General features: G+C 42.6%; 1 protein-coding gene across 1 annotated transcript in view; it reads right to left on the bottom strand.

Annotated features, from left to right (window-relative positions):
* Positions 1-12,858, bottom strand: part of LOC103373573 (protein SOGA1-like) — a gene marked incomplete at its 5' end in the record, with an annotated part of 110,652 nt that overhangs the window by 32,025 nt on the left and 65,769 nt on the right. Inside the window, 6 exons of the mRNA XM_008303478.1 lie at positions 340-558; positions 1,120-1,414; positions 2,414-2,984; positions 3,421-3,574; positions 5,530-5,697; positions 11,805-11,867. Of these exons, the coding sequence (XP_008301700.1) occupies positions 340-558; positions 1,120-1,414; positions 2,414-2,984; positions 3,421-3,574; positions 5,530-5,697; positions 11,805-11,867 (1,470 nt within the window). The remainder of the gene's footprint in view (positions 1-339; positions 559-1,119; positions 1,415-2,413; positions 2,985-3,420; positions 3,575-5,529; positions 5,698-11,804; positions 11,868-12,858) is intronic.

Here is a 12,858-nt window from a genome sequence, read left to right on the forward strand (position 1 = left end):
AATATTAAATTCTCTCTACTTCTAGTGGTGGTTGTGTTGTTTCCACAGAGGTGCAGATAGGAGACACTTCAGGTTATAACAACAGATAAAAAGGATTTTATTTCATGTGTTCAGATTTGGGCCGGCTGTGTAAACTTCTTCCTCGCTGCGTGTTGAGATGGGATTGGGAGTGTTGGTCGGCCAAACTAACGGAAACAAAACCGGAAGCAACAGAGAAATAAACTAAAGACGGCAGGAAATAAAAATCTAACAAACGTAAAAGAAAAAGAGACTAAATGAAAGAGAAGGAGTGACAGGGAGTGAAGAGGAGCATGGTTCTTCTTGTTTTTTCTTTTTTACCTTCTCCGCCGCCCGGTTCTGGTCGTCCTGACCGTCTCCGGAGCAGGTGATGGAGGCGCAGGGTGGAGGCTCCACCTGAGCGTCCCTCCCGCCTGCCGGGGGTTTACCCAGGCCGTCCACCCGCTCCACGAAGGCCTGCAGCTGGGTGTGCAGGGCCTGGAGCCTGCTGGTCAGAGCTCCGACCAGAGGACGGTCGGACAGGTCGGACAGCTCGGAGATCTGAGGAGAAAGGAGAGGATTTATCTCGCAGTCGGTCAGAGTGAAGCTGGAGCTGATAAATCACAAGCTGCAGGGCTGCGAAAGACATTTGTTAATAAAGCTAATACGCTCCTCACTCTGGTAGTTTCTACTTCATGTGAATCAAAGACGAGAAAATTTAGAGAAAAATGAGCCGACAGTGATTAAAAATGTGACAAAAAAAAGTGGAAAGTGTTTGGGGTTCAGAGGGTTAATCAGTCAAGAAAAATATTCATCACAGGCCTTCTGTTAATGCACATTAATTGACAATATATAATATATATATAAAACTTGTTTTTAGATCTAGTATCTACAGTATCTACAGGGTCTATGCACATGTTCTGGAAAAAGACTGCAAAATCTAAAACACATCATTTTGCTTCATCAAGGGGATGTTAGTGTTTTTAAGTCTTTTCAATGTAATATTTAACTAAAGGTGCAATTTCTGGGTTCATGCAGAATTAAGTTTTTAAAAAGTGCCGTTCTCTAAGTTTGCAGGAGGTTAAACGTGACAGAAAAGCGGACGGGAGCCGAGGCGGTTACCTGGGCGTGAGGCTGAGGTTTCTCCAGGTCGCACGGTTCCGCCGCCTCATTGCTGCACACCTTGTGGTAGATGGAGGGGGAGGACGAGAGGCAGTTGGACTCGGGGGAGGTCAGGAGCTGTATCGCCGTGGAAACCAAGCGAGCCTGGTCCCTCATGGCCAGCAAGGCATCATGGTCCTTCTGCCCCAGGCGCCCGGGGAGCGAAGCGTCAGCGTTGTCCTCGATCTTCTTTTTCTGGTCCTTCATCTCGAGGGCGTCGTTCTCGCCTCCGACTGGCTCTCTGCGATGAGGCGGGCTGACGCAGACACACAGAACTTTTTCACAGCTTTCTGTCTACGTCGGCTGTAACAGCTGAGATCTGGACATCGACGTTGACCTGAATAACTACACTTCTGTAAAAACTGGGTAAACTCCACTTTTAGAGGATGACTGAGTGATTCTTGCTCCTCAGCTCTGTACTACTGAGATGATTTGTCTGAGTTATGAGATGCAGATAAAATCACTGAAACCTTTCACAGGCTCGAGTTCTTTAAAACATCCAGACTACTGAATGGATTGCTGTGTAATGTGGTACAGACATTCATGTTAATGGTTAATGGTGAATGCTTTTAATGCTGTGAAGCACTTTGCGCTGCTCTTTGTATGAGAAGTGCTGTATCAATAAAGTTTGATTTGAATTTGATCTTTTTCTTCAATCTTTTCCCTGATACACCGCCGGGCAGGTTTTTTCAATTTAGGAAATGCAACTTTAGTGTTGTTCTTTTTTATCATTTAGGGCCTTTTAGGCTTGTCGTTCTGCACAGAAGATATATTCTTATGTTCTCTCTACTTTGAGCCGCTTCCATCGAGATGCTGAACTTTATATTGCCGTGAAGAATGAGTAAGAAGTCAGAAGGTTACAGGAGAACAAAACAAACTGCTTGGAGGTCAGAGGATTCAGTCTTGGAAGGCTGATTTTTTTTTTTAGGCAAATCAAAACAAACTGACAGAATTATATTTTTCCCCAAACACCTTGTTGATGTGTTCAGCTGAAGGTGAGGAACTGATGTGGCCTCTAAACCACTCAGACTCTGCTGGTATAAAGGTGCTTTCATTCATCTGTGGTTCTTCTATTGAATTTGAGGAGTCTTTTATTTCTACCAATTAGAAATCAAAAGTTGTGTCTCGCCTGTGTTCTCATCAGTAAACAAGTGTATGCATGATAAAATATACTTTTACTGAGGAGTCCTCTTTAGAGCAACATCTGCAGTTTTACCCTCAAATGCTGCAAAGGGAAAAGAAAATGTGAGTTTACCTGGTTGGGAGGCACTCGGCAGAGTCTCCGGCCTCGGCGTCCGTCTCCAGAGCCAGTCTGAGCGAGGATGAGGAGGAGGACGATGAAGGTGTGTGGTACGAGGCCAGGTCGCAGCGCTGCAGGTTGGACAGAAGCACTCGGTTCTCGTACTGCAGCTTCTTCACCTTCCCGCTCAGCTCCCCGATCTGAAGCCGGGCCAGTCGCAGCTCCTCCTCGGGGGCCGGCGTGTCGGTGCTGATGAGCACCGCCCCTTCCTGTATGGAGTGGACCGGGCTGTCGTTCAGCAGCCCGTCCGTCAGAGCCAGCAGCGAGTTGGACGACAGCGTGGAGGCCGGCGGCGGCAGCTCGGACTTGTAGCGGTTGATCTCGTTCATCAGGAGCTTGTTCTGCTCCTCCATCTCGATCAGAGACCTCCTCAGCAGCTCCGCCTCCTCCTCCACAAACTGCAGGTGTCTCTGCAGCTCCATGACGTTTTCAGATGAGGCTCCTCCCCCAAGAACCATGGCTCCGCCTGTCAGGCCAAGCCCCGCCCCCAGACCGCCGCCAACACCGCCCAGTTCCTGAGGACCATCTGGAGGAAAAAATGAGGATGTTTCATCAGTGAAGCCATAAGATCTATCGTTTGTAGAGTCACCATGTTTCCAGGATCAGTAACACTTGTACATGTTGATTCCAGGTTTTTCAATTTTTGTAAAATAAGTAATCAGGGAATTTCATTTTTTTCCTTCTTTTAATGATTTATGGCCTTAGAACTTCGTTACACAGGTAAAAGACATTTCTAAGTTCTCTCTTCTAGCCATGACTGTTTGAGGTGCAGGACTTAAATGAACCCACAGTGACTAAAAAGGCGACTGTGGAACTTCTCGGGCTTTCAGGAGGGTCAACTGCACATTCTGCTGTAACAGAATTTTAATTCGGTCTGGCTACCTGCTGACTGAAGACTATTTTCACCTGCAGAGCAACTCGAATCTCTGATACATGAATCCCGGTCATAAATGATGAGTTACCTTGCGGCCCCTTCATGTCGTCCATCTCGGCTCGGAGCCCTCGGTTCTCCACCTCCAGCTCCACGATGCGCCGACTCAGCAGGTTGGCCTCCTCCTCCACCAGCTTCAGGTGGACTCGGATCTCCGCCTCCCGGGTGTGGGGGGAGTCGGCGACCTGGGGGAGGGAGAGGGGGAGTCAATGAAACGGATACGAGGAGGTGGGGAGCAGCTAAACACCTCCCACATGTTCATTCATTACAGAAAGGTCAGAAAGGTCATTGTAGTCAGAGAACCAGTCGTGTTTTCAGCATTTTTGCTTGATAGTTGATCTTCTCAACGCTCTTTGAAGTAACCATTTGAATCACTTTATTCTACATGTTAATTTAAAAACGCCCCTAAACGGTTTGCAGTAACACCACAAAAAACATAAAGACAATTATTCAACACAATCGATTAGCCATTAGCTACGTGAGTGCTAATATCAGTCGCCTGAGACGTCTCAGCTGAACTGTAGGCAGTGTTTACACAGAGCAGACACAGGCGACTGTGCAAACCAGTTCAAAATTAAAGCCGTACGATTGTTGGCCTTTGCGCACGTCAGGTTGTTGGTGCAGACGTGCTCAGAGGAGATAGATTTTGAAAATGGTCAAAAATGAGGGAAAATCGCCTGACATTCTCGCCGTTTCTCCAACATGGCGGATTTCCTGTTGGGTTTACGTAAACATGCTGATGGACTTTTTTGTGCGTCCCGAGCTGCTACATACGCGTACCAATTTTCGTAGCTGTAAGTGAAACGTAGCCCCGATGGGACTCTGTTGAAATTTTTAAGGTGGCGCAGTTGAGCTGTGTTACATTTTAGAGCTTGGCGCTGGTCAAGTTTTTTATGCGTCCCGACCTGCTCTATATGCCGACCAAATGTCGTAGCTCTAGACCGAACGTGGTTCCGATGGGACTCTGTGGAGGCATTTTGGCAGTGACATGTCCACGTCCCTGATAGTTTCCAATTTTCGCCAGTTTTTGAGAACGTTCAGGCCCTCAAAAATGCAATCAAAGATGGCATACTATAATAATAATAATAATAATCACAAGGGTTTCAAAAGGGTTCTTGCGCTGTTAGTGCTCGGACCCTCAATATAAGGACGTTTCCCTCAGTGTTGGTGACACCTGTGAGAACTTTTTTGTTAGTTTATGTGAAGTAAATAATCAAAGAAATTCAACTTGTATTTTTCTTGTTACTTACTGCACAAAATCTTAAAAAGTTGACGATTTATCAGGTGGAAACAGAAAGATTTGTCTGATTTTGAGCTTTCTAGCCGTGTCTAATGTGCAGCTCCATCTAGAAAATTAACCAAATCTGAACCGAAAATTGTGATATTTTAACAAAACGTCTCATTTTAAAAATTCACCTAAATCAAACCATTTACACAAATCCATTTCTGTAAAAAAAAAATAAAAATTCTGTGCTCCTCGGCACATCTACAAAGCCAACAGCGACTGAGCTACGACTATCGGTAAAGCGGCAAAAATTCAAGGACTGAATTTACAAGCTGTACCAGTAGTAAAATATCACACAAATGACTTGAAAACCAACTGATAGTAACAGAGAAGGGAATCACTCACTGCATTGTGCTCACTGAAAAGCTTAACGGTTCGTTTTCTGTACTAGAAAAACGGCTCAAAAAGTGTTTTCTGTGTCCTCTGAAGAGCTTTCTCAGGCTTTTTTCTTCTTATTCCCAGAGAAAACATGTGCCTTTGAGGGTTTTTAATATGGGAACAACCATTTTACAGCCCTCAACTTTAAATAATTAAGATTTAAATGGTTTGAAAACAAAGGAAAACCAGTGTTTTCTTTCTGCAGAAACTGGGCATTGTTTTGGTGCAGCGGTTGGCGAGGTTAACTGGCAGATTTTGCACAATTTCAGCCCTCTGAAAGAAAAAAGTGGCCTCGCTAAATGGACTGCTGGAAATCAAAATGCACTCATTCCCCCCTCGTTCTGAGAGTTCGGGAGCTTTTAAATCTCTCACGCCCTCGTTCAGTCGCCGCTATATCGTCAGTGCTCATTAATCAGCATGTGACAGAGACAAAGTGAATCTCTGGGAAACCTCCTCCTCCTCCTCCTCCGTCCTCACCTCCTCCACGGTGAGCGAGGCGTTGACGTCCCCGTACAGCGACCTGTACTTGGCCAGCTCCTCCTTCATGGCCTCGCTGTCCTTCACCAGCTTGGTCAGCTTCTTGCACATCAGCGCTGATTCCTCTTTGGCAAAGTGGAGCTGACACTTCAGGTCCGAACTGTCCTCCTGCAGAATGAAAAGAGGGCGATGGGTCGACAGCGATACGAAAAACTGCTGCATCACGGGGAGGCTGACGGGTGCAAACACATCACGCAAAGGCAGCACCGTCACCTGACCAGTGAATCCTCATAAACTCTTTTTTTTGTTCAGAGATGCATTAAACAATTAATCAATTAACTGAAAAACAATCTGAGTAGGAGGAACCAGAAAGCCACTGATGATGTATGACACACTGATTACAGTGTAGAGAGCACAGACGTGTTCCTCTATGAATAATGCAAACCTCCTCAACGGCAATCAGGACTCCAAACATCACCGTCCTCCAACCACAGATCACTGTACTCTCCACTTGAATCAAACTTGTGCAAAAATTAAATCTATTCAGTTTTTCAACCCACAAACTCGGCAGTAAAAGGTTTGAAAGGCATCTTGTTTTTTTTTAAAAAGTCGCCGAAGTGATATTTATCGCTGGAAAAACAGGAAGACGCATCAGAGTTTGTGTTTTATCCCAAAAAAATAATTAAATCTAATCTTAAAACCTCAACATTTAATGAAAATAGCTTTATTCTTTGTGTCCTATTTAAAACTGTTAACCCCTTACGGGGCAGGTGACCATATTTGGTAACTTCCTTCCAACATGTCCGCCCTGTGCCTCACCTTAAGGTTGAAGAACCTTTGATTTAGTTTTTATATTAGTGCCAGCATCACCACCTTAAACAAATGCTCCAGGCACTTTCTAAACGATTGTTTTTGGTTTGCATTGAACTCCACTTTCTGCTGTTTAAGTCAGAGGGGGAGGCCAGACTTGGTATTTAATCGTGCCACTTTTATTTTGGTAGGTAAGTCGGGACTCCAACAGCTTAGTGTCGCTTTGGTAGCGCTCACTCTTATTTAAGTTATACGTCACCTTGAGGTTGTTTTTGGTTAACCATCAACTTTGTTTCAAAATCACTTTCATTATAAATACATTATTATTATTCCTATAAAATCATGTGGCTGCTTGAGGCCGGTGAAGGATGGCATAGTCATGGTGCGTTCAGGTACCACTAGGCTGGGCGTAACACCATGTATGGCAACTTTATTCATCTTGATTTGCAGTATTTATTTTTTTAAAGTCACAAAAGTAAAAATATCTTGAAATATCCTTCAACAACACCCTAGGGTTGAAATGTTCATTTTCCAAGTATCTCAAGGAGGGCCCTATAAAGGGTTAAGTAACTCGACAAAGCACACAAGAAATCTTCAACACAACTGATCAGCCATTAGTGACTCAGCAACAGTCACCTGACAAACATTCAGGGACCTCTCAGCTGAACTTCAGGCAGTGTTTACAGCAGATAGAGGCAACCATGCAAGCAAATTAAAATAGAGTAAAACAGTAAAAAAGCAGTAAAATAGCTTTAGTATGCAGGTCACCTTTTCCCCCCTAATGCTCTGTGGGTATGAGGAAAATGTTGTAGATGTTGATTGCATGTTTTTTTTTTTGTTAACTTTGGCTTTTAAAAAAATATAATTAAGATTTAAGATTTATGAACACATTTAAAGTTTTCTTCATGAGCCCACAGTGAGCAAAACGTGAAGAACCAAAAACGCCTGGAAGCTGTTTGGAGTTTAGACGAGTAAAAATGAACAAATGTGGAAATTGTTCCAATAATGTATGAGCTTCATGGAAGAATTCATAATTTTACTGAAGTTGTTGTAAAACTCTGATATAATTTAGACTCAGTGTGAAGCTCACAGACGGATTAATGAAGATCCTCGTCAGGCCTCTGAGTGTAAATATGAGCTTAATTAAAACTGGTGTAATGTTGGAGGAGAGAAACTTTCTTCTACCTGATCCTGTTGGCCAAACATCTTATTCATACAAAGACTAAACCCCATTTTAATGGATGGAACTCAGAACATTCACAAAATCTCTTCACTATATGAAAAACAAAAACACCCAAAGACTTTTTTTCCTTGATGGAATTATTTATTTTGCTTGACTGAGATCCACATCGTATTTTGTTATTCTGTTTGTTATTCTGTTTGTTATTCCTCTGTGTTGGTGTTTCTTTGTTCTAGAGCTACCTCGACACTTAGAAAATGTCTGTGCAACATTTCTGGTTTGTTTTTTGTACATTCAAAGAGACCAATAAAGTTTATACAAAAAAAAAATCATTACACCCAAATGTATTCAAAATCTACTCATCTGTGCTTGATGTGTATTATATATGTGTTACATAAATTTAAAAAAGAGATAATCACCGTCTCACTGGTCTAATTTAAGAACATTCAAACAGAGAAATTAAATCTGAAAACGGTGAGAAACAAACACATGATTGTTCTTTAAACTCAGACTGAGGGTTGATGAGAGGTGACGGATCTGAACTGTGGCGTTCTGGTAAAACACAACCCAGAGGACGGCAGCGTGTCCTGGGACGGAGGTCACACAGACAACCTGACAGGACGGATACGCTCAGAGGAAGTCAAAGCTGCCGACACGAGGATAAACGCAGACAACGAGCCGAGCGCTGGCATCTCCTCATGCACGGAGCTGCTCAGGTTGAAATCTGCTCACAAACGGACGACATCAGAGGTCACGAGTGAAGCACGTTTCTGTATTTCGGACATCAGTTGGACAAAAACCTCAACCCATGACAGTCCTGCAGCTCAACCAGCATGCGTTGCCTTTTTTATTCTATTTAAACCTTGAAGCCTTGAACCTAAAAAAATAATGATAGATATCTATTCAACCGGCCTGTGGTGAGGTCGAGTCAGAGTCACGCTGAGGTTGTTCCTTGTTTGGTTTTAAAAAAAAAACGAAGAAGAAAAGGAAGTCGAGCAAACACGCTCATTAGTGGTTCACCGCAGACGTCGTCATCTGAAAAGATTATTTACTAACGCACTGGGATAAAGAATAAAGAGCCAGAAGCCTAAAAGTAGCTCACAAATAAACTGCAGCAGTGGAAACACTTGCAGAGGAATAAAGGTGAATGCAAACACATTGTAAGATGCAGTCAGGATGTCTGTGGTATTAGCAGCTCAACCATAAGCTGACGTCAAACCCGACCGAGTAAAGCTGCAGCAGAAGATCTGTGAGTTTGGTCAGTTAAAGAAGGGACAGCATCCAGCAGAGAAGAGGGGATATCTGACTTGGATAATGTTGCTGGTGTCTGCTGGATGTGGAAGCAGGCCACAGTTTTCTACCATGTTAACAACATTTACAGACTCTGTGGAGTCACCAAATGGTTGTAAACTGAAGTCTTGAGGCAGATGTTGAACGTTATTTGTCAAAATTGATTATGTTTATTTTAATTGTGCGAAGCCAGAATCTGGAACGTGATTAATGATGTCAGTGTAACGAGCAATACATCATTTTTAATATTCGAATTTCATGTGTAACATTTATTTTATCATGTGTGACACTTCAATTACGAATGCAACATTTCTTCATCATGGGTTAAACTTTACTACCTCAGAATTATTGTCTGCATTACTTTTCATTTTTTCTATTCTCCTCGTATTTTAGTGTGCTTATTTTTATTTTGAGTGATGTATCGTACTTGTAGTTTTCTTCTCAGAACTGCTTTTCTAACATTATGTAATGTTTTGCAATATCTGCCACAAGAATTTCCTTTAGGATTAATGAAGTCTCATCTATAAATCTGATCTCATTCTATTAAACGTGCGGCATTTCTTTTTTTGCAACCAAATCTTCTTTTTCAGTATTTCTTTCCTGGTTCTCACTCACTTTGCTGCACACATCTGAAGCCTACACGTCAACAAAATATTAAAAACAGAAATCACAATTTGGGGATCCATTTCAGTCAAAAAATTACAACGCTGTCTTGTCCTTGTCCTTGGGATAAAAATTACGGGATTTAACGACGCAAGCAAGAAGTCCGTCGTGAGCTAGACCGGCTCATTTAACAAGACTATTTAACTAGATGCATCCTTTGCGTCCTTCAAAGGATCCATACGTTGAAGGATGCTTCCTCTGAATCGGGACATGGCTTATGGCTAGTTTTTGGACCCAGTGGAGTCGCCCCCTGGTGGCCACTGAAAAGAACGCAAGTTAAAGGCATTTGCGTATTTACTTCACTTTCAAGACCCGGAAGTTAAGACCAGATTTTACATAGACTTCTGAGGTTTCTGTCAGCTTGCTGTGATGTCTTTCTGCTCTTCAGTGGCCAAAAATCAGTTAACCCTTAGAGGTCCACCACCACGCTGTCATGATATAATCATATGACATTTTCGAGACGGCATGATAGAAAAACGAGCAAACATACGGTGATGCCGTCAACTTAAAGTTCAGACTTTAAACTCTCTTGCAGTTTTTGTTTCATGCCGATCGACCACATATAACCGCAGATATGATGTTATGAACATACGTGAAAAAAAAACTTGTGTAAAATATAGGCGTATGAAATATAGGCTGTGGGCGTCGCATTTCTTTCAACATCTTCATTATTTGTTGTTTTAAAAAACAAAGTGAAAGAAAGTTCGTGGAAGTGCAGCTGCTGTGATGTGGCTGTCTGCCTCATTGTGGACGGAAGCGATTTCCAGAAGTGGCATCGATAAAAAGAGAAAGAAAGCCACAAGAAAGCCACACCTGCTTTGTATATAGCTGCAAATATTTGTATTTAGTTTGATTTTATATCAAATTTATCTTTTCAAATTTATATGGTTACATTTTCAACCTTCAAAATGCTTCGTTAAGCTTGTTTGTGGTTTTTATTATGATAAATAATAATTTTTTTCAATTTGGATTTTTTTATTTTTTGTGTGTTTTTGAGCCCAAAATGTTAACATAGTTGGTTAAAGTGGAAAAAATATTAGTCGGATCATATCGGTGATGTTGTGCTGAAAGAAAAGACACCAAACATGGTCACGGTGAACATGTTCCTATGTGGGTTATAAAGGCAAAAGTAAAAGTATGCAAAAACAGGCCAAGACCTCTAAGGGTTAACGCAGCTTTAAAGCACCAACTAACTAAATTAATCTAAATGAACCTTTTCTGGGTGGATAGACCTCTCTTCTCTCTCTCATATCCCAGACCCAGTGGTATCCAGCGCTGCCCTGAGGTGACCCAGTCGTTCCCCAGCAGCAGCAGCTCTGCAGCTCTATTTGTTTTACGGCCCGTGGAGCGTTTCCAGCCACATTAACTGAGGCGAGGGCCGGCGAATTTACAGCCATTTATGGTGTGTGTGGTTTGGAAGGAGAGAGCGAGCTCCTGTTAGCAGCCAGAGAGAGCGAAAGCCCTTCTTCTTCTGTGGTGGTGGTACGCTCGTCTGGCAGCGTTTTAATCTGTATCCGTGAGCTTTGTTGTTGCGCTCTCAAACACTTCTGACTCTGAGCGACTTTCTCACAGAAGCAGAAACAGCAGCGATTGAACTGTTCAGTAGGTTTGGACGACTAACGAGGGGAGTTTGACGAGCAAAAAGTGGAGAAAAATGCTCACATGAGAGTTTAAAACGAAGAGAAGGCAGAGATTGTTCTAAGAAGTGTTTTAGTTTTTGCTTTTTTTTTTACTGTCAAATGCATAATTCTGTGTGTTTGTATATGGATGCATACATACACCGGTCTGTGCTCGCTGGTGTTAAATCAATAAAGATATTGTTCATCTAGTTCTGCTCTACCTGCTGACTCGGGGGGAGAAGTCACAGTTCACCGACGGTAACATGCGATTACATTTCCGGCGAGGTGACAGCTGCCTGAGGCGAAGTTCAAATCGAAAGCCGCAGCAGAAATACGGTGACATCTATCATCTATATTTCATATTTTTAGCCCTTCCTGACAGCTGGATGTGAATATAAAGACACTGAAGTCCAAATATTGCAGACGTGACAGCCTCCGACTTATAATAAGCAGAAGAATCAAGAATAGAGCAGGACTGGATTTGAATATTTCCTGAAATCTGAAAAATAAAGATGTAACTCGTGCAGGTGTTGCAGCTCAACACTCTCCTTCTGCATGATGTGTTTGTATGTTTGATCTCTGCAGGTTTAGGATTCTCCGGTTGCTGAAGCAGCACTTTGTTTCTCTTATTGATTTACTGAACCATCTGTAGGAACAAACAGCAGCAGCAGTGTGTGTGTGTGTGTGTGTGTGTGTGTGCGTCGTTGTGTTACCTGCTGGCCGAGCTTCTTGTCGGGTTTGTTGTTGGGTCGAGCTCCTCGTTTCTTCTGGGAGTTCTGCAGCAAAGACACACAAAGTCTCATTAGTTAGACGTCGACCGCGAGCAGCTTCGATGAAACGATTCGGTCAGAAGGAGGAGGACGAAGAGCCGGAGTGCAATTTAAAGTACAACAAACACACACTCAGGCCTCCACGCTGTTCGACGAAGTGGTTTTCAGGGACGTCGTTTTTCATCTTTATTGATTTTTTTTAAGACCCAAAACGATTTTGGATTTTCATTTTTCATTCGTTCATCATTTTATTCAACCTTTATTTAAATCTTGAGGAATCACTGAGCGCGTCGACAGACTGAATCCTGAGAAAAGTGGCTCAGTTTCTGTAAAAATACCCAATTTTCTGTCCCTGGCTTGCAGACTAGTGCATCAATATGAATGTAAATGTAAGTTTTTGATCCACATTAGATTTGTAAGTGTTTTTCTCCACTGACTCCATGGACGTCCTTTACAGGTTGTTCAGAACGCCACAAAACATAAGTGACCACTGAGCAGAGACACAATCTCCCCAACCAGCTGCCGCACTGACACCAGAAAATAATAAATCTTTTCACATCTTACATCCAGCCAACCGGTCAAGATTTCATTGCACCTTAAAAAAAAACTTTTTTCAGTTTCCAGGATTTTGAAGGCAGCACTAAAGAACCACAGGTTTCCCAGGATGCTTTGGAATCTTGACATTTCTCACCCGTTTATAGCTCTTTAAAGGAAAAGTCTAACATTTTGGGAGAGGTGCTCATTCACTTTGTTCATGTGCCACTTTTATGTCAGAATATAAAACTACAGCCAGTAGACGAGCAGCTAGCTTAGCATAACAGCCACAGCCAGCATGTCTGAAGCTCAATATAACTCCACAAGGTTTCCCCACACACAGATCGAGCTTCCATGTGTAGATTTTCCATTTAAATTCAGTTTTATCCAGAATATGCTTAATCTGTGTCTACAAACCCTCTTATATATTGCTTATGGTAAAGTTATGAGGTGGAAATATTTG

The sequence above is a fragment of the Stegastes partitus genome, unplaced genomic scaffold (genome assembly GCF_000690725.1).
Source record: "Stegastes partitus isolate 25-593 unplaced genomic scaffold, Stegastes_partitus-1.0.2 Scaffold2015, whole genome shotgun sequence".
In the NCBI taxonomy this organism is placed as follows: Eukaryota; Metazoa; Chordata; class Actinopteri; family Pomacentridae; genus Stegastes; species Stegastes partitus.